Consider the following 22,985-nt stretch of genomic DNA (forward strand, 5'->3'; position numbering starts at 1 on the left):
AAATAAGTCCTGCAGAGTTACAGAGGACCTGGAGAATGTTTTAGGATAGTAATAACATTATATAAGATAATCATATTACAAAGTTAATATAAGATAATAACATTAAAGACAAAATTAAATTGCAATACTTTTTCAAAACTTGATGATTTTACCTTTCTGTACAGTTTGTATACAAATTCATTTCAATTTACAATGTTCAAAATTTACCCCCCCCCCCCATAGTTTCCCAAAATCCTGTGGGAAACACTGAATATTATTATTACATTTTTAATATATCAATTATTTGTATCTTCACTTTGAGAGGGTGTTGGAGGACCTGTCTTCATGTGGGAGTGAACAGTGGTGTGTACGTATGTTTTACTGTAAAATGCAAGACATACATTTTCTTATTATGGTGCTAGTTATATGTTATGTTATGTTTGTTATTCTATGAATATGCTAAACTAATAAACGGAATGAATAAACACATAATTCCTAAATGTTTCTGGTGATCTTGATCAGTTTCATCTCTATAAATATGCAGATTTATCGCAATAGAAATTAGGCTAACAGTCAATAATGTCTAGTTGTAGCATATTTTTTCTGTCTCACAAAATATGCCCATGCTGGACTAGCTTCTAAAAACATTTAATATACTGCAGATGATGCTAATGGGAAAGTTTTTTCTGCAGAACATTATGATGTCACAGTGAAGTTGACCTTTGACCTTCTGGATGTAAATTGTCTCTTCATCTTTTTATCCTACTAGACATTTGTGTGAAATTTTGTCAGAATTAGCACATGAATTCTTGAGTTATCACCAACGTCGTGTTTTGTGAGGTCACAGTGACCTTTGACACCCTAACTCTGATCAGTTCCCTCAAGGCATTCCTGAGATGTGTACACGCAAATGGAACAGATGAACAGACAACTTGAATGATATTGTCTTCAACACAATGTCTATTCACGTGCAGTTTTGTCAGAATTTTTTTCAGCTTTACTCCAACTTTTTTCAACTCACTACAACTTACTTTTTAGATGCACAAAAGCAAGCAAAATGCATCTCCAGCATCACAGACACTCTGAATAAATCATCGCCAGCTATGGCAGTGCTGATCCCAGATCTGATCAAAGTGTCTACGTTGCTGTCAAACCATGCTTCCTCCTCCCTGGGGGAAACCTACACCAGTACAGTTCTCTACCATCATGGCCCTGCCTCTGACACATCACCCCTGACAGCTGTCAATCACAGCTACAGGAAGTGAAATCTGACACCAGATGGGCAGGAAACACACATACATGCTCCGTCATGATCATTTGCGTTTTCAATCTCCCTCTGCGAGAGTCAATTAAAGGCTAAAAAGCGACAAATTGGGACAAAAGTTAGACAGACAATTGGTGAGACAGCATCTTTAACCGATATGACAACTCTGTAATTATGTCAAACGCCTGTTCTCTCCCACACACACACAAACTGGAAGACACACCTCTGTGCGTTTTGCTCATCAGGGAGAGCCACACGATAACAGCAGGATGGGGATGGTAACCATGGCAACTACCGACAGCCAATTGGGGCCACTTGACTGACAGCTGTGCGTTATTTCCCCCCCCTCCGACTCGACGAACAGGGATTCCATCAGTGCTGTGATATTCGTGGTGCTCACCTTTTCACCTCTCTCTGCAGTCTTCCTCTCCTTTCACCCCCATCTCACTTTTGCCAGCCTCCTGATCTCTTTTGCTCTTACCCCTCTCTACTTCACCCATTTTCCTCTTCTCCACTCCTGTTTTTAAAATGAATGAAAGCATCTACTGCACCTTTTGGACTGGTTTGAGAGGCCACATCCCTGACAGTGTGCAACAGCAAAACCCCTCGGGACCCTCACAACCCTCTCCCACACCTCAGAAATAAATTGGGTTTTAGCCTGCTAGAGGAGAGGAGAGGAGAGGAGAGGAGAGGAGAGGAGAGGAGATAAAGAAAGGGGACGGAAATGAAGGAGAATGGAAGAAGAGAACTACACAGAGGACAGAGTTGAGGGACAGAAGCAGTACAGGTGTTGAGTGAAAGAGATGCACACTGAGGAAGAGGATGCAGGCAGTCTGATTAGCCGAGCCAAACTGCGTCTCTACAGAGGAAGCTTTTCTGTGTGTGTGTGTGTTTCAGACTGAGTCTTAAGCTGTTCTATTTCTGTCGTTATGGACTCTATTTGGAGTCCAGCCTTGACTACGGGCAGAGAGAAAAGTTGAGAGTGTGAAAGAGGAGGGGGGGTTTACTCGCTACAAAACATGGTGGCACCGAGTATAGCAGCTGAGGCTCACAACAGTTATATTCTAGGTTATACACTGAGCTAGATTTACTGTTGTGGTAGCCTCCGCCGCAGCTCAGGCTCAGCGCCAGGGTTTACATTTTGGATGGGCCAAAGCCTTTTTGGCTGAGTCTTTTAGTTACAGAAGTTAATACTGTTTGCCTTCCTTTGACAGTTTCCAACTGGTGGTCTCGCTACAGACAGAAAATGATTGATATCATGCTGTGGAAGGCGACTCGCGCGTCTGTTTGATTATGACACGTTTTAAATCTTTTACTAAAACATTTTTAGTGCCAGGATTGCTAATTATCTACTCACAACAGTTTTTATTTATTACAAGCGATACCCGCCGGTATATTGCCCAAGTCGTGCGAAAATGAAAAACAGTGGGCTATTCTATCTATCATGTTTATTTTGAGCTGTGGATTGTGTAGACCAATGCATCCATTTATTTAAAACAGTGACATTTAAATTCTGTTTGAGGAAATACCCTCTAGTTTATATGATGTGGCTGGATTATTATTCCTTGAAGTTGACTGCAGGCAGTCTAGATCAACTACTGAGTTGTCTACTAGTCTCAACAGAATGCACAAAAGACCTGGATTATTCAACATCACTTACTACTAAGTTGCATTAACTCCTTCTCTCCTGACTCTCCTTCTACACTTTATGAATTAAATGAATTGAATTTCCTCAATAATGTTTGAAAAAACAGTATTTCAGTTTTATTTTTTAGGCAGCTTAGACGCTTCACAGCAGGTGGAACCACTTTGCACAGGTCAAAAAGTTATTTTCTGATTAAATGCTTTGGGGCATGTAAGCGCACATCTTATCGAATCACTGTAATTGGTGACCGTAAAAACAGTTAAGGTGGAATCACTAATCAGAACAATTTCAAACAGGTTGAAATAATATTTTCTACATTACACACCCATTCACACAATAAACAAATTATTTTCGTATTTATTTACAATTTTCATAGACACATTGACTAATTTTTTTTCTTTGACTTTTAGTAGTTTCAATAATCTCACAACCAACTCAAAAAACAGGACAACTGTACAACCTCCACAGCGTGATGTCACAACTTAACAGGCCTGGGCCAACATAAAATGACCTGTTGTGATTCGTCAAAAGTCCAAACATGATAGTAGTGTCTGTCTTTTACTTTTTTAGAGAGGGAAACCGTTCTGTTTGCTTGCTTTTGTCTTTTTTGTCTATATATGTTCATTTTAACAATTAAAAAATAAAAGTAAACAAAATATATGTTCTCCCATTCATTTAGGATGGGTCAATTGTACATGTAAGAGGTCCCAGACTCATTAGGCCCACCCACAGCTAATATAATTAATCATTACTTTAAAGGGCAGCCTGCAAAGCTCTAAATTGATAAGTCAATATTTGTTGTATTCTTCAGTTGTTCAACTTGTTTCAAACAGATAGCATCTTTTCCTAAATATATCATTATGAAAATAATGTGGGTTGCACAGGGTAGAGGCCACAGTAAAATCAGACTATCACCTGCTTTACGGCAGGAAACGCTTCATGTATTGCGAAATTGGTCAGGGACTGGAGCGAGTCCTTATGAGGAGTTGGGCATGAGATAGCTGAGTCACGAGCACAATGGCAGACGGACAAAGTTTGGAGACAAGTGAAAAATGGCCTAGCAAAAGAAAACGAGCTCCTCTGTCTGAGGAGGCAAAGAAGAGCAAAAAGGAGAGTGATAAAAGAAGAGGAAAAACAAGAGTAAACCTCAGTCAGGCGTTCAAGAGATGGAGGGAGCTCCGTGACCAAAGAGGCTTCAAAACCGATGTCCAAAACCACACACCTTCTCATTCTACATATAGAGGTATACCGGTGGCTTTACAGCCTACATTTTATTGATTATCTCTGATCCCCACGGTCAACTTGGTCGTTGCGACAGTGCGACGCAACACCACTGACGCGAGGTGGCGTCAAGCTAAAAGAAAAACAAATCCTATCTGTTGCCTCTTTAACTCTCTGTCTTTGAATAAATGTATAAAATGAGTACATGTGACATTTTCGTTCACATCATGTTTTTGATTTACTCTGTGGTTACGGTGGAAAGCACTCAATTTCTGTACATTTGAGGTCCTTCCACTATTTCTAATTTATAAAACTTTTAACATATTCTCCCCTACATCTCCTCTACACAAAACCTTTAACTGCGCTACATTAATTTTACAGCCTTTTAAGGTTGTTATTATTAAATTTGAGACCAGTTGTTCCCAACCTCTTCACCTTGTGACCTCTTAGAACAAAACATTGCCTGGTTGGGGCCTCTTTTAACCTTTCAGATGTCTCTGAGTTGTAAACAATTTCACTACAGAGTGATTTGCCCTTTAAACCTCCAAAATGGCTTCATTTAAATAACTGAGGCCAAAAGTTGCCCAATTATCCAATATTTAACAGAAGAGGAAAGCTTAGAGAAAAGAACAAAAGAGATATACAATTAGAATTTTTTCCGTCCTTCCCACTCATCAGATTTATCTTGCGACCACTGTACTTTTACTTAAGCAAAGGATTGGCAAAAGCCCAACACAGTCACCTGAAATGACCTATAGTTTGTATAAGTATGCTTTTGAATGCTTTACAATACCATTACAAAAATTTATCATTGATTTCGATATGTTGCAATCATCAGTTATGGGTTAATAGCTTCATAAATTAAGCTACATTTTGGCTGCTGCACATTGTTTACAGAAGAAGAGCCCCCTAAAGGACACTTCATCATCATAATTAAACCAGTTATCCTGATCTGTGCCATCAACTGACATTTATTCTCATGGCTGGTTTTCATCCAAAGATTTAATCAGATCTTTTTGATGACACAGAGATGCATCACTCTGGTATGGTATGTCTCATCATTTAGTCCTCATATAGCTGTTTGCTACCTGGAACTTGCTGCTCTTAAGCCTTTTACATGCTGTGCTGTCTTTTCCAAACGTTTCCTCTGCTACACCTCTGCGCCCTTAAACCACCTCTGTCCTGACTTGAGCTTTACACACGCCTTGAGTTATTCTCCACTACTATTACATCATTACCCTCTTTATTATTACAGTAATCTTTATTTCCAAGTCTACTTGTCTCCTGTTCTGTCTTCTCCTCAGGGGAAAAGGGGTTTTCTCAGTGAGAGCCAAGAGCATTAATTCCTGCTCTATCTTCTGTTTGACTTCTTCTTCTTCCCCTCCTCATTCTCCCTTTCTCTCTCTCTTTCTATCCGGCTGTCTCTCTCTCTTTCTCTCAGTTTGACCGTGACCTCAATAGGATCTGTGGAGACTACACCACCTCACTGAACTAGATACATTTACACACATGTAGATACACACAGAGAACCACATGGAGCAACCTGTGCACGCTCTAGTGATTTTCCAGTTCAGCTACCCTGGATGTCCACCACGTCACACACATACACACACACACGTTATTGCTTAAATATTGCTTCACGATACCAGGTAGGTCATCTGGATCTAATAAACCTAGGGTGTGTGTACTCAATGAACCCACACATGGAAAAAAACAACAATGCTGAAGATAACGCAGGGTAGAAAATAAGGAGACTATTTTTGCTGTGATGACTAATATAAAATTAGAGTCCATGTGCGACTTCAAACACCAGCACAAGAAAGAAGGAGAACGTCACGCTGAGAGGGATGCAATTCACCCTTGCAATTCCCTACACAATTAACTGGAAACATTCAGTGCATTGCTAGAGAATGGAAATCCAATACTTATTTTCAAACACTAATATTTCCTTATGTGACAAAGTTAAATCCATGAGACACATCAGACAAATATAAAACTAGAGACCTTGTGGAAACATTGCTGACATTCAATTTCTTTGAGTCGCTTTTTCATATATTAAAACCCTTCCACCACCACTTAGTACACAATCAAACCTGCTGCGGCTGCTATGAATAGACGAGTTGCAATTCGAGTTGGAAAATCAATTAACATCTTGAAAGATTTAAAGCCGTCACAATGGAAAATAATCTGCAGACATAGCAGACAGTCAGTGGTCTGTGGACATCAAAATACAGCCAGAAACAAAATTTCCCGATACTGTATGTACCTTAATTCAATGCCCAGTAAAAGGACACTAGAGAAAACAAAGCCTGATAGCATACAAATACTGGATGCTTGCTCCTATTCAGCAGGACTTGCCAGCTGAGTGAAAGTCATAAGGACGTCAGTTGCACAAAGGTAAAGGAAGACACTGAGTAGTACAGAAAGATCACATATCTGACTTGAGACAGCAATGGAATCAAGATTTCACCTACGGCAATGAACTAATGAAGGACTGAGAACTGCTTCAAAGTGGAAACAGACACGTTTTTTTGGGCTTAATTTATAGTTGATTGCAAATTGTAGAGGGTATACGATGACACCATCTGCGTTGAGATTGGTTACATTGGACTTGCTTCCACTGTAAAATTCTGTCTGCCACTGGGGATGATCTCCCAAGGAAATGAAGGCTTTTATGGCACAAAGGAAGTGCGTCAACCACTGCACAAACCAAAACAGGAAGCGTTTGTTTTCCCTGGTAGTTAGTCCCCAGTTACCAAGAGTATCAAGAGCCAATTTTACACTGCCTGTTCAGGAAATGTCCGCCTTGCCTTTCTATATAAAAGGTTTGATTGCACAATGGAAGGGACAGGGTCTTCTCGCCTTTAAGCCAGCAAAAGAGGTAATAAAAGAGCAGAAATGTTGTCTGGGTAAAAGCCTCAGCCCTGCAACGTTTAAAAGACGTGCTATGTGGCCAACCAACTGCCAGGAGATATTAAAAGCAGATGATAGCAGTTAGCAGCTAACTCAAAAGACAAAAACAGCAGCTGAAAATGTCTGCAAATCGGAAAGACAATACGAGCTTCCAGGATGTCGACATGCTATCTGAACTCAAACAATAAAGAAAGAGACGTCACAGCTGCCCTATTGCGCAATGTTTCTGTAGAAAGGGCTAATGTAAGTTCTTTGCGGTTACTATCCCCAAAAGCAGAAGTGGTATACCATGTTTTTCACCATTTTTGTTGGAATACATTTTCTTCACAGACATCACTGCCATTATATTTATTTTTATCTTATTCCAGGAAGCATTATTAATTGAGACCACTGTGGTCTTTTTATGTATACATATGAATGTTCTCTTTCCTGAGTGTGCCAGTGTGGCTCATGCAATCACACTGGCTGAGATCTTCACCTTACAAAAGAGGCCTGATTCATAACACATCTATATTATATATATTATATATATAGACTCAAGTCCAATCTCAGCCTAGCAGCAGCAGTGGAACACAGAGCAAACACTTGCTCATTACACTGGAGACTTCAGTTTCATTGCCCTACCTCCCAGTTTTGACTATCACAGTCTTTCCTTTTGCTATTTAGCCTAAGTGCCAGTGTGACAATTATCTTAATTTTGCTCTTAATTTATCCTTAGGGGTTTCCCCCAATAGTTAAAAACAAAACATCCTGAATTGAGTGCTTTCAAAATAAAATATGACTCATTTCTCAGGAAGAAAAAGAAAAACCCTGAGAGACGTTTCTCCCAGACTGGCCAATCCACAAAACCACAACGAGCTGAATGAGGTTAAAAGCTGCAGACTGAGGGGGCCCGGCAGTACAAGAAACCCTTTCGCCTCACTGGGAGTTCACTCATTAAATGTTAATACCAACAATATTGTTAAATGGAGCTTTAAGGGCTTGTTTCGGAGGTCTCACACACCTCATATATAATGCAAAGACTGTACGGGCCAAATTATAAACTAGGTTTAGAGAAGAGAAAGGTCGTGATGTTTTTCTCTTATCTTAAAAAAAAATAATTTTTACACCCACACTGATGATATCTTGAAATTTTCTGGACATCATGTCCTCACAAGTGTTTTTCACTTGGGATGTGAGATGTGCTGTTGTTATCACACCCATACTGTATCGGTGTGCATTTACATTTAGATAGAGCTTCTATTCTCTTTTCGGTATCACATCACATCACATCCACCAATGCAGGACTCTTCTCTGGGTGTGTGTGTGGACGTGCTTAGCAACAGACCAGGAATATTCTTGGAAACATGTGGAGCGAGAGGAGACGACTGGGCATGCTCAGATGTTCTCAACAGGTCGCTGAGCACAATGCTACAGGTACCTCTTCTGTCTCTCGTGTTCTTCCTCTTATTTCCTCTCCATCACTTCTTTCCCTTTGCATTCTTTACTGATCTATCCAATTTGCCAGTGATGACACACACATGAAGAAAAGCACATGCTTGCACAATTCCCCCCCAATCGCTGTCTCTTACACACACACACACACACACACTGAAGGGAAGCATCAGCAGCTTGTATTCTCTCTCTGCTTCTCTAAGAGGGCTGTCCTAATTCTTCTTGACAAGGGCTGGGAGAGCCAAGAGAACATCTCAGCGCACATACACACACACACACACACACTGAAATATGCCACGCCACTATCCATTTACACACAGACATGTGCAACAACATACACATCAGTCATAGACAACACACAGCCACGCATCTATGCTACTGGCATTTTACCTTAATTGCCTTTGTCACCGCTTTCAGTGCAGTTTAGTCCAACTGGTCTATAGCTTCCACCATCTACACACGTCACTGGGCTTCGTATGCCTGTACCTACTCAATACAGACAAAGGCCGAATGTCTCAGCTGCTTTCTATGCAGAATGACACAAACTGAGGGTGGGATAATGACAAAAAGATGTAATTTGCTTGATATGCTCAGTCATACAGTTTATTCTTGTACTACAATGTCAGCGTCAGCACGAGTATTTGTCAAGAAGCCAAACTGTGTGTGCCTATGTGAAGTGTGTTATGTCCGTACGAGTGGTTTGTGATTGTGTCTGCACGTCTGCCTGTATGAACAGTGTTACAGAATGACGAATAGTGTGTAAGCATGCGTTTATGTCTGTCTAAGTGTTTCGATGAGGCTGCCCAGAGCGACCATAGGCGACAACAGGGTGAGAGGAAAAGGGAGGGAGGTATTTCTTTCCGACTCCCCTCCGTATCTATTCTATTCTCCGTTACATGTTGCCTTTATACGATGTTTTTAACAGGACGCCGAGTGTGTGTATGGGCATGTGAGAAAAATACCGAGACATGCTTGGATGTGCAGGCCGAGGCCAGGGGCTTCTACGTGCGAGAGAGAGGGAGGCAGACAGAGGGGGAGGCAACATCCCTGGAGGAATTCAAACAGCCTCTGTGCTATGTGACCGGGATGGAGATGACTTCATTATACCAGCCAGTTCCTCTCCCTCCCCTCAGTTTCTGTCTCTCTCTGGCTCTAAATAGGTCTGTGAGGGTGATTTACTGTAAGTCAAGGAATCTTACTTGTCAAATAGTTTAAATCTGTGTCCGGTGTTCAAGAGTTCGGTGTGTAGCGTTACGCTTGGCCTTTCTTTTGTGAATCCGCAGCGGAAAAATCCTAATCAGATGTTGCCAATTTCTATCCAGATATCACACCAAAAATGTCAAAAAAAATCTAGCTGGGCTGTGAGATTTTAAAGGAGATGTTTTGATTTGTTTTATTATGACTTTATGTCCCACAAGAGGCAATCTACATCAGAGTGAAAATAAAATGTCAGAGCATCAAATGTGATCGTATTTTATGTGTGCCGCTTGTGCTGAAAATGTCATCAGCTGTTTGACTGACAGGAGGCACAGCAGCACAAATATCTGTGACTTACTGTGTGTGCGTGCGTGAGTGTTTAAATGCTTTTAATTGCGTGTGTGCGTCTACTGTGTGTATTATGTATGTGCCTGTACGTGTCAGCCTGTATGCAGTCCTTCAGCTAAATTGCTCCCTAAGGCTTTCTGCTCTACATCTCAGTGGTTATTGATGGATTCATTTGCAATTAGCACTTTAGCACGTTTTCTGATGGTCCACTGAGCAGAGTTTTTAACGCCTGTTTGACACAGAGGTCAGCAGGTCACAATGCTCAATTATTCCCTACGAATATTCACAAGAAGGGTCTAGAAGAACATCTTCAAACACAGTACAATACACATGAATACATGGCAGTGATGGGATTCGTTTTGATTAATGTCCTGAGCAATCTGCAAAAATGTAATGAGAAGTGTTATTTGCAACCACCCATTTTTGACTCAGGTTAGCTTGCCTTTGAGTTACTGATGTGAATGGAGTGTATCTGTGTGTGTGTGCGTGTGTGTCCTTGAGACCATGTTTTATCACCGGCATTTTAAAATAACACCACAACTGCCTAACCTTGAGAGTAAGGTCAACGTGTACACCTATTACCCCTCCACTCATTGCTTCTGCATGTAGTAGTAGAGTGGTACACATCTGGCTTGTGTGTATGTGTGTGCGTGTGTGTGTGTGTGTATAGCCCTTAACCTTTGCCAATGACCTGCTCCCGCTCTTCGTCAGATCTTTATCAATCCATTTTCTCGCTGCAGCTATACAGCTTGATGTATGGAGCGGAGGCACTGTGTCAATGTGTGGTCTGTGTGTTCTCAAAGTGTGTGTGGTGTACAGTGCAATTTAACAAAATGTGTTGTAATTCAGTGCACACAACCACTTCTTGGTGACTTATGTAGAAAAGTACCCGCTGTGAGAGGATAACAGAAGGAAGGAAGTCAATAGTAATTTCCTCTGAGTGCATAAATCTTAACTGACCCGACCAGAAAAAAGCCCAAACCTGATTATGCAATAAATACACACACAGAAACTCTCACAGAGGCACATAAACACACTCTGACAGCAGCCAAAAACACACCCTGCCTCACTCAGAAGCAGACAGTCAAGACAACAGCATCATTTTGCAGCAGCTCAAAAAGGGCTTCTTCAATGTAGCTTTGTCTCACTGATTGCCAGCACCACTGTGTTCTCATCCAAAATCATTTGCGCTCCCTGCTGCTCAGAACCACATGTAAACAGAAAAAGTTATCGGCCGTTGTGTCATCACGCACTCTCACACACATCCTTTTGTGCTTTTGGCTGGCATTGAACCGGCACTCAGCAGGCAACCCTGTCTTCACTTCAAAGTGACGGTTGTCAGCGATGTCTCCGATAAAAGAACCATTTTGCAAGTTCTATGGGGCCAAAAAGGTCAACGCAATCACTTCCCATAGACAGAGTGGGAGCGAGCGACCTGAAAATAGATAGTGGGTCTTCCATTACTATTGATGTTAAGGGGCAGGGTTGCAGGGTAAGTGTTTTGCCCCTAACAATTGGAGCAAAATATGGGGCTGAGTGGTGAAAGATTTTCTGTAGTTACAAGAGAAATGGTGATAGCACGTTTCAAAATGCGAATCAATACAATCAATGGTGTGAAGCCCACAGGGGCCACTGGATACGATCTAGAGCATGTGACCCTCAGGAAGAGTCACATCTTCAAGGGATGAACTATGTCAGCTTTACTCTATCTCTTCAAAAAAGACTTTGACACTAAATGCTTTGCTGCTAGCAGCGGCTCATGTGGCTCAATGATATATGATAGCAGTTCTAAGAAACACAACACGTCACTTCAAATCTGAACATCTATAATCCTTTCTGAGGGATTATTTTCCAAGATGACTGACAATGCATTCATAATTACAGCAATAGCCTGAGGTCCAAATGAAATCGGAAATGTCAAGCATTTCCTTTAATCTTGGCTCAATAGTCCAAAGTCTGCATCTGTTTTTGTCAGATCCAGCCTCACACAACCTACATTTGCCCAACCTAGTTTTCATCCTTTTCTTGGCTGTGGCCCAATAACCTGAAGTGTCTTCCCTCTATCTGCTTCCCGTGGTGAGAAACCAAATCACTGTTTGCACATTGGAAGTCTCCTATCTTGATGTGGTTGTTTGTGCTCTGTCTTACTTACTTCAACAATGATGAACTTTGCTCCAAAACCAATATAGAGTCAATGGAAAAATCAATGTGTATTTCTTAGTTTGCAAAAAGCCCTTTGGACTTCTTCACTAAATCAAGGTTCAAATGGTGTGACTCGTCACACACCAACAGCCTCAACAGTAGCATCACCTAACAGTGTATTCCATACATCAAAATATGACAAGGTTTATGTATTGTTAAAGAAGTATTTCACTGCCTGAAAGAAAGTCTTTTAATAAATCTAGGTTGTCCATGTAGTAAAGATGTAAATGTGTTTAAAAATTGGTGCTACATGACCAGATAAAACAGAGCAAAAGGGCTATGGCTTTTGCTTTTGCTTAAGAGGTAGAAAACCCGCAACCACCGGATTGCTCTGAAATGCTTGCTTTGGCAGGTGACATAATACGTGCGGCTTTGACACCAGAAACAATATGTCAGCTGGATGCTAACAAACAATCTGAAATGACAGTTATATGGCAAGCTCAAATATGTTTCTGAGGACATTTTTGGCGTGAAACAGGCAATACAGTAAAAGAATCTTGTGTCAAAGTCAATCAGCACTGCCTAATTTTACAGTTTAATCAGAGTTTGGTCTGAGTTTGAGCTCTTGATCCACCTTCATACTCTTTGTGTCCATGGTGGAGGGCAGACAAAAAAGCCAAAGTACAATCTATGAGTTTGAGCAACAACCCTAAAGCCAGCAAAAATCCGAAAGATGATAGGTAACGCATCATTTGGCAAACTGGACCGAGATGAGCAGGGAGATCCAGCTGCTGGTAAGATGGAGGGAAGTTTACCACAGCTCATTACACACACTGCCCACACTGTTAAGATACAAAGCTGGTTGAAAATCTGCAAAGTATCCCTTTGAGTCTAGGCTTTCTTCTTGTGCATCTGAATGTGGAAGAAGTAGAGCTGCAAGTAGTAATCTATTACTCAATGGAAAGAATACTAATTGGCAACTACTCTGATAATCTAATAGGCCTAATTGTTTTAGTAATTTTTCAAGCAAAAAACAAACACTTGCTTATTTCATGCTTCTTAAATGTGATAATTTGATGCTTTTCTTTATAACACGATAATAAACCGAATAGCTTTGGATTTTTTGACTGTTGGATAAACGTACCATCTGAGATCACCTTAGGCTCTGGGACATTACGCAGATCATGTTTCACCGTCTTTATTGACAAAATGATTTATCAAGATAATAATGGGCCGATTAATCAATTGCAAAAACAATCGCTAGTTGGAGCCCTAAAAAGACTTGGCCTGAGTATATCCCTTTATAGGTCTGGGTGAGCTGTAGATAATGGGGCTGCACAATTATTCAAAGTATTATCAAAATACTGGCAATGGCAATACCCTTATCTCAGGAGCTGCAGTTTTTTGATAAAGATAAAATGTGTCACAACATTTCATAACAAATGAAGCATCGTGGTGACACAGAGGTTTATTTTATTTTATGCATATCATGCAGCCCTAGTTGATTATATCTCTTTTTGTATCCAGCAGCCACATCTCAGTGCTCACGGCGGTGTAAGATTACAATGCATGCTGATAATTTTCTCCATCTTATATACATGTCATTTCTGTGGATCATTCGTTACAAATTTAGGAACTAGGAACAACTTAAAAAATGCCTTGCTCTAGGAAATCTAAAATCCTTCAGTCCCAAACTACTGGCATCACATGAGCATTAAAAATCCTTGGTGGATACAACCTACATTGAGCGTTGGCTTAGGCAGACTTATTTCTGTTGATAATGGATAACATGCTGGTTTTCACAGAGAGCACAAATGTAGTCTTAGAGGGGGAAAATTGCCATCCAAACAAATTCCTTTGGCAAACAGAGTTATTTAGAATTACCGCAAAAAAACACAATGTGGAACATGGGAAAGCCACAAATAAGCAAAGATAGTCAAAATGCGCTGCAGTTCCTTTACTTCAAGCAAATACTCACAGCCACAGAATTACAAACAAACACAGACACACACCTTGCTCCCATGCAGTCCTTAAAAAAACTTTGCTGGTGGTGTAGGCATCCTGACCACCTGAGAGACAAACTAGCAAACTACCTTCTCCTCTAATTCTGGGCAACAGGATGTCAAACATTTACTTAAAAACTGGTTGTCTGGACCCAGAGCACTGCTGGGTCCCTGAATAGTGTTAACTGCATTCACCTGGCATCACAGGTGTAAAACCTCCACTGATTAGAAGGACCAGTACTAAAGACTTTGATTTTTGATTTTCAAAACCAACTGCCTGGAGTTGGTTCGTGTTCTCACGGCAGCATTTACAAGCAGACCAGATATAATGCCTGTGCAAGAAAGCTGCTCTTGATTGGTCAGAATTTCCATGCGGGAAAAATCCAGGAAGTAAACAAAACATTGAAGAAGAGTAAGGTGACCCGATTTCCGGGGACAGCCCCCGATTTGGGTGACCTGTCCCTGGTAAAAGCTGTCCCCGAAAATGTCCCCGATTTTGACATTGAATGGGGGAAAATGCCGTAGACTCAAACACCAGTTATTATGGTAGTCAGTAAACGCACCCGCCAGAGAAGACGTCGTAAGACGTACAGACGTTACCAGGAAGCACAACCAGATGCAACAGCATCAACAACAACAAAAGCACAGAAAAGGAGACCATAATAGTTGTGTGTGTTAACTGTTGTATTTTGTGTCGGGCTGGCACCAGACAGTGCTGTGTGGGTAACCAATGACTATAGTAATCTGTAATGACTAAATTACATTAACAAATTATATTAAATTATATTACCAAAACTGCTATTTCTTTAAGAAACTATTCACTTATTATTGGCTCTGTTCTTGCAGTTTTTCTCATGTCCTCCTCTGCTCTTATTCTACCCAGGCTCCTGAGGCGGAGGCTACGGAGGTGGATGAATGAGGAGATCACGGCGATGTCACCCATTTTTTGATTACCACCTTTTGTGTCATAAATATCAGTTCAGTATTCAGTTATGAGTTGAAACCTTTGACCAAAAAAATCCATCCTAACTCAAGCTAATAAGATTAAGATATTTTTGTCTTCCTCAGTGGATGGATGGTTGGTGATGTCACTCATTTGCTTGATTGCAACCTTTTGAGTAATAAAAGCTGGTCAAAATACATGAAAAAGTACTTGTCCCCGTTTTTTATTTCATAATGATAATATTTAATGATTTTTCACCGCCGCACTGAAAATGTCCCCGATTTTCTTCAAAGAAATCTGGTCACCTTAGTACACTTGCAAGATAAATGTGACACTTTCTAATGTCACAATGGAGGGACACCTACGCAGGTTGATTTTAGTGTACTATATTGCTGTCATTGTTCATTTTAGAAAAACCATACAGTTTGAAAAGGCTCCAACTAGAAAACAATGTTTTGATGCATTGGAAGTGCTGAATGTGCATATTAAGGCAGTACAGGGGACATTAATAATCCTCCAGGACTGTAACATGCTCATGTTTAACCCAAACAATGCGTCATGGGACTGCAGTTGGTTCGGATCGAGGTCGGAACACGTTCTCCCCACAAACGAACCACACTAGAGTTCATTAGTAACCCAACCGAAACCACCTCTTCAAGAAGGTTTTGGTTGTGAGAGCACCCTTTTTTGGGTGTGAGAGCACCCTTAGAGAGCTGGAGACGAGGGGGGGCACTGGAACAAAAAACAACAACAACACATCATTCTCGGTGGTTTCTATGACTTAGCAATACTTTCAGAAAAAGTCGTCATGCGATGCCACAGTTTCCATGATTCCAACATGGATTTGTTGTTTACAATGTAGCACTAATAGGGTAAACAATAGGATGTGTCACCCGGAAGCATTGATAGTGAGTTCACTGTGTCCTTTCAGATTTAAATGCATCAGGGACACAGGATGTGTACCTAAAGCGAAACAGAAGGAACAAGATGCTACTTGTGTAGTCTCTTCTCACTGGGAGCCTCGCTCCAGTTTTAAACTGTCAGTATGTGCCTGCCAACACATACTGACAACCGTGCTGCCAAATGGCCCTGTTCAAAATGAGACAAAGACCAGGTTTTCCACTGGAAGGGAGAATAGCGACCTCTTGAACACAATGACAAGCATATGATTGCCTCATGCTCCGTGTGGGAGGCCTCCATTCACTCTGCAGTAATTAAGCTTCTGAATGAGAGTTTAGATTGGTTCCACTGGTGAGTAAACTCTCACCTATGGTTTCCCGAGGCAGTGCTTAATGATAGATATATGATTCAAAATCGCTCTACTGTGCACAGCGTCGACTTTGTCCTGTACTCACATCAAATCAACATCAAACAACAGCACACAATCAATGAGGAAAAACACCCAGGAGATGTGCCTCAACATCTCTTATGTAATGGTTATTTTAACTCGTATTCGGCATGACAAGAAATACCTAAAGCTGCAGGACTACTTGTGGTTTGAAGCTGATACGATGACACATTTTTTGAGTGAATCCATTAAGATCACAGCAGTCGCGTGTCCCAGCCTTCAGGCCTGCACAAATATGACCTCATTTTCAAATTTGGCCTCTTTTCATATTTCCAAACCAGGCTTTACTGAAATCAGTCAGGAACCACTTGTATAGACATGGACTTGGAAATATTTTGGATATATGATGAGATCAATTAGTTTTAACTTAATATAGGGCAATAATATAACTTGAAATTCATTCAGACAGTCACACACATGCAGGACGAAGCCAGCCCCTACCATAAATAAGCACCACTCTCTCAATTTATCATTTACACCCCAACTAATATGTTGTGGCAACACTGGATACAGGAAAGCCATGGTTTTTTTTTTATCCTTCCCATCGCTGCACAGCAGAAAAAAAGATAGACAGAAGAGGAGGAGGGAGAATCTGAGAGTTATTACTGTCAACAGCTACGATGTTTGCTGACAGTGCTGAGATGCATGGCAAGACACAGAGAGAGGGAGCGAGTCAGAGAGATATGTCAGGCAGTCTGAGAGACAATGGGGGGAAAACTGTTTCAATACTACTCAAAAAACAGTCCCCTCTTGTCTTTCTCAGGTCATTTGTCTGGGACTGCAGGCTTGTTTTTGAGCAAGTGGTATTTCAACAGCACCTAAAAAATCGTTCACAGTGGCAGACTGTCCAGCAAGGAGCAATTTTACTCAGGATACAAATATATCAGCTGGCATTCTCTTCCACTCTGACTTCAGTCTGAGAACAACACAGCAGAGTATGGAGAAGTGTTAACAATAAAACGTTGGCGTCCGTATTCTTACCACAAGGCATTGTTTGAAATTTTTCTATACTAGCACTGATATGATACCTGAGTTTCGGTACCGATAGAAAAAATTATACAAAAGTCTATGACGCCTTATTTTCAGGGAACATACATGTGTTCATCCTCATATTTTTTTCTACAACCTTTCATTGAGCTAATCAGACTTTTCAAAAATATAATATTATGTAAACAAATGCAGCTGCGCAAAAACTGACTGAAATATCTGATTAAAAATCCAGTACACAATATCAAGCTCAGCTCACATCCCAGCTACATCAGCTGATCTCAAACAGCCAGTCAAGTGATGGAGCAGCTGATTGATGACCTCCACCCTAGCTCCTCCTTTTCATGCTATTTCCGACTTATCAATGTCATTTCTGTTTGTCATTGATGCTGCTCTGTTCTGTTCCCGGGGGGTCTTTGCTGCTGCTCTCCCCACCTTAGGCTTTCCATGTAGGCACATGGAAGGGCAGGGAGGTTTGCTCTCTCTGCCTCAGGCTTTCCTCGTTTACGTGTGGAAGGGCAGAGAGGTGTGCTCTCTTTATGTTAAGGCTTTCCACACAGGCATATGGAAGGGCAGAGAGGTGTACTCTCTCTGCCTTAGGTTTCCCACGTAGGCACATGGAGGAGGCTTTCTGCGTAAGCTAAGGAAAAGGCAGAGGTCCCAGAACAGAGCAAAATATAACACTGCCAATGGAAATAAAGTTTTATTTGACTAAAGTGTTCCTTACTGAACTAAGGTTTGATACCCAGCCTAACAGACATATTATGATAACACACACAAACATACACATAAAATGAATTACAGCCCTGTTCATAGTTACCTCAGAAATAATAACAAGAAAGCATCGGTGCCAGTGTGCTAACTCAACACACATGGCATTTTTTTCCATAGTTATCTGAGGCCCTGCAAACAAATTTTCTCAAAATGCCAAGACACGTTCTAAACATGTCGCTTACTTCATATATACGAAGTATTGATTTTATGTGTACATGTGTGTTTCAGTGTAAAAGAAAAAAAACAGGCAACAGCCTGTGTCCCGGCCGATCAATGACATAATGGATTATTTGGACTTGAGGCCATTCACAGTAGAGTCCCCCTGTGAGTGCATCAGGGAGTAATTTATTTCTCTGTGACTGTGCCACTGTGGGTGAGGAATGGCTTGTGTGTACAACCATTCGTATATGTACACCTATACAGTTTGTGTGAGCACACTTTTAGGAATGTGTATGGCACAGCAGGCAATGTTGGTAGTGCACTGATTCCTGCTGATACCTCGGGCTCTCCCATCGATCAGCGAAATGTCTCCAGCTCACTGCCGGTCTGAGCCAAGCTCTTACTTCATATCCCCATAGCATCGGAGCATTATCTGAATTAGCTAGAGATGCAGGCTTAAGAAGATCTATCAATACTTCTGCAGCAGCCCTGTCACCACTGACTACAACAATTATATGAAGAGAGCTACTTCAAATGAGAGTACGTCTCTTAACCTCTTCTTACTTTTTTCATTTTCCTCTCTCTCTTTCTCTCACTGGAAAAATCTCCACTTTTAACAAGCCATTCAGTGTCTTAAAAAAGCTTAATAAGTATGAATATCGAATCAAAAGTGAAAGCAAAAGATAATTACGCCACTTGTTCGCAAATTGCCTGTTTAAACTGTTTCCCGAAACAGGTGTCAACACCTATAACCAGAATATACACTCAGTGGTTCGAGAATGCAGATTTGCATTGGAAACAAGCCAAATTACGCTAATCCTGACCTGTTAAGATGGAAACTTTCTTCTTGCTGTCATTCAAGATCAGCTATGAATGACAGTGACAATTGTTGCAGCCACATTGGCAACATTATAATCAAATTGTTCATTCATGTTGCTCTCACTTAAACCATTGTCTCCTCTATGAAATTCGCACTCTAACACCCCCCTACACACACAGAGGGGAACTTTAAAAAAGTAGTAACCATGGTGATACTGTACACTGCCCTTTGCGTCCACCTGACACATGCGCACACACACACACACACGACGTATATGCTGTAAGCGCAAACAAAGATGTATGCGCACGCACACACACCTGTCCTTAACTATGGCATCCCCGCTTCACCTCAGGTTGGAGGTGGGAGGAGAGCCACCAAAACACATTTGCCCCCTGGGGGCTCGGGAGCTGGGTGACTCAGACATTAGCAAACTTTGCACAGCATGTTCATACATTCTGCTGGGAGATGACATTGGCTCACTGTTACTAAGGAGATGGTACTAAAACCTTCTGGAAATACAGTAACTACAGTATCTAAGAGACCCGAGCAGGGTAGGAAACTAGGAGCGCAGCAGTAACACCACATAAAGTTTGATATTTGAATAATGTCAGCATCGGGGCAATCAATGTCATCTACAAAACAGAGCCAAAATATGTAAATTAAACTAAAATTAGAACACTGACATTTGATTTATGCCCTAATTTTACAGCTCTTTTATTGAACAAACTGCGGATAGATTTATGCAACACATGTAAAGAATTTTTCACACTTTTATAACTGCCTCAACATCCTGTTAATTTTACTGACAACACAAAGCCAAATTGTCTCCAAACATCATCACAATCCAACCAGCAGGGTTTGAGACATTATGCTCGAGGAAAAAAAACCCACAACAATGCACCGAAAGAAAGGAAACACTGTCAGACTGAGCACAGCCACAACGTCAACATGCAAAGACATTTTCGGTTTCATTGCAATTAACTGGAGTATCTGCCAGTCTGGGAAGGAACGTGTTTTTCTAGATCCATTGAAAAGTTTTACAAGAACAGTTGACTGACTGCAGGGAAGACACATTTGCATATGATCAGATATACACTGCACACTGCACAGTCGTGCTGTGAAAGTTCACTAATCACACAGAGAAACCACCATGCATTGCAACCGATTCACAGGGGTTTAACATTATAATGTGCAGCTGATCGTTTTCAACAGCTTGTTTTGTATTTACGTTTTCCCCCCATAATAAGCATGCAATGACAGCAGATGCAGCATGACCGATTTCATCTGATTGAGATGACACATTTAATTGGATTCCCTTACAGTGGGGCTCCTCGGAAAACATGGCTGACCTACGAAGCTCACCGCCTGTAGCCTACTGTGGGTCACCAGTCAGGCAGAAACAAACCACATTCTCTGCATTTCTCACCCTGCTTGTGTGCATGGAGGAAAACCCTCCCTGACTCACACACAAAGACCTCTTTCAAACAGGGGTTACATACACACCAGCCATATCCCCTGCTTTCTCTGTCACTATCCACACAACATACCTGCAGTTAATGATTTATTTTAGCACCTTTTCACACGCCAAAGTGATGCCTCACTCTTGACATGTGACCAAGCAGCAACACAAAGACTGTCAGCTGTCAAATGGCGCAATAACACTGACACAGATATGGTAGGAAATGCCTAAATAATGAGTAATACGTCATTAGCAGGCGCGTGCACTGTACACACAGAATGGCGATAGTCCAACTCAAACAGTTACAGTGTTTTTAACATAAAATAAATACTTTATATCTTATTATTATGTTCCTATTTCCTATTGTAACACTATATTAATCGTGTATATGGTCTTTAAGTGTTAGAAATTGCCATAAAACATATTTTTATCGTAGTGTCACTGTAAACATGTAACGTTACCTGTTTATGTTAATGCTATATTACAGTAACATACATAAAAGTGAGTTTGAGCGTATCTTACTGGGGTTTTAACGCTATAGTTTTAATATATTAGTCACGTATTACATATAATTTTGCTATAATAGTCGTGTATATAGGTTAACACTATGAAACAGCTCGTTTAAAGAGCGTTAAGTGGAGTTAAAGTGACCAACTGACATTAACGTTCACTAATTAAGCTAGCGCTGCTAACAGTGTGTACAGTAACTGACAGTTTTACGTTAACTCGCTATAAATGGCGTAAAAGTGACACATTTCACGCTATTCTTGTCGTTAAAAAAGACGCTAAACTGACACTGAGCACAAACTTGGACGGAGTTGGAGTACAGGTGACTTTCAGCTGCGTCCACAGCTCGGTGTTTTTCCGTGAGAGTGAAACCAGGTTAGAGCAGACACATTCCCTTACCTGCAGGACACTGTGATTTCAACTTTGGTGGCAGGAATAGACGCGTTGAGCGGGTCGAAGTCGCCTATCGACGCCATGTTTAGGAAAGTGTTGGTCATCCTGTCAAAAAACAATGTTTTGCTTTTCCTGTTTTCCCCGTTTTCCGTGTGGTCCGGCCCCCTTTATATTGCGAGCGGCGTAGCAGGATACAGAGGAGCTGTGTGTTGTGCGCCTCCTCGGCGAGAAGTGGAGCAAAGGTGCCAGGGAGAGGAGGAGAGAGGCTGCGAGATGTGATGTCACTCCTCCTCTGTGTGTGTGTTTCTCTCTTTCTTTATGCCCCTCTGCCATCTCCTTCCCCCTCCTTCTGTCTGTCTATCTCTCACTCTTTCAGCTCAGTTCAGTTGACTTTGAGTTCAGCTCATTTAAAGCGCAGTGCTTCAGATTTACTGGCATGGATGTAATGACAATGATACAATCATAGAGAAAATAGGAGAAATCTGTCATGAAAAGTCTTTCCTGTGTGTGTGTGTGTGTGTGTGTGTGTGTGTGTGTGTGTGTGTGTGTGTGTACAGGCACACATTTCCCCTGCCCTCAATGCACTCATTCACATCAGCTCAATCCAGTTTATTTCAGTTCAGTTCAATGTGGGTTGCTGGCATGAAACACCCCTCATTCCTGCTTTCTTGGCCACATTAGCTTTTTAGGGGGCCTGGGGCTAAATGCACAGTTGGGGCCCCCTGATTATGTCATCAGGCCTATTTCAGCGTTACTTATTTATATCAGAAAAGCTGTGTTACAAATAACAGGTGTAGAGTTAGAAAGATGTTGTTACCAGGCAGGAAAAGTGTGGCAGTTTTTTATAGGCTGATGCAGAAGTTAGTGTTGTCCTAGTCCTTGTCTCAAAGCCAGTGGGATTTTCCCATTTCCCATTTGGCGTGATGACACACGAAAGCTTCAAATTCCCAAGTGGGGTATTTACATATTACGTATTTTATGTTGTAGAACAAAACATGAAACCCTCTGAAGCTTGTGTAAACCACAGACTTTATTTCAGACATCTAACCCAAAACCTATTCAAAGAACCCATTGACTTCAAGATGAGGGAACAGGGAGTGCTAAAATGCTAACTATTTTCTGGGTTTTAGGACTCATTCCTGGGGCAAATGGTAAATGGTTAACCTAAAAGTCAGTATATTCCACTTCTGGTGCTTCGCTGAAATCGCTGAATCAATGAGTGAACTTCCACCAGTACATCCTCTGCGTCATACATCCACAGAGGATCTCAATGCTGATTGGCAATCACGGCGCAAATTGGTCACTGACATTCAGATTTTTTAACTTTTATCGAATAAGTGTATGACACAAAATCTTCATTGGCACCACCACTTAATTTACGTAATTTGCATCATTTGTGTAGCGTCCATCGCACCACATGGCAGGAGTTCAAGTCTAATGGCGGCTTTA

At 41.2% G+C, this 22,985-nt stretch overlaps 1 protein-coding gene across 2 annotated transcripts in view; it reads right to left on the reverse strand.

Moving 5' to 3' along the window:
• LOC126384666 (copine-8) overlaps positions 1 to 21,772 on the reverse strand; it is a 115,785-nt gene extending 94,013 nt beyond the window's left edge. For both annotated transcript variants that reach the window (XM_050035836.1, XM_050035837.1), the window contains exon 1: positions 21,543 to 21,772. In XM_050035836.1, the coding sequence (XP_049891793.1) occupies positions 21,543 to 21,640 (98 nt within the window). In that variant the 5' untranslated portion in view covers positions 21,641 to 21,772. The remainder of the gene's footprint in view (positions 1 to 21,542) is intronic.
• Positions 21,773 to 22,985: the final 1,213 nt, after the last annotated feature.

This window comes from Epinephelus moara, chromosome 23 (genome assembly GCF_006386435.1).
Source record: "Epinephelus moara isolate mb chromosome 23, YSFRI_EMoa_1.0, whole genome shotgun sequence".
NCBI classification, from domain to species: Eukaryota; Metazoa; Chordata; class Actinopteri; order Perciformes; family Serranidae; genus Epinephelus; species Epinephelus moara.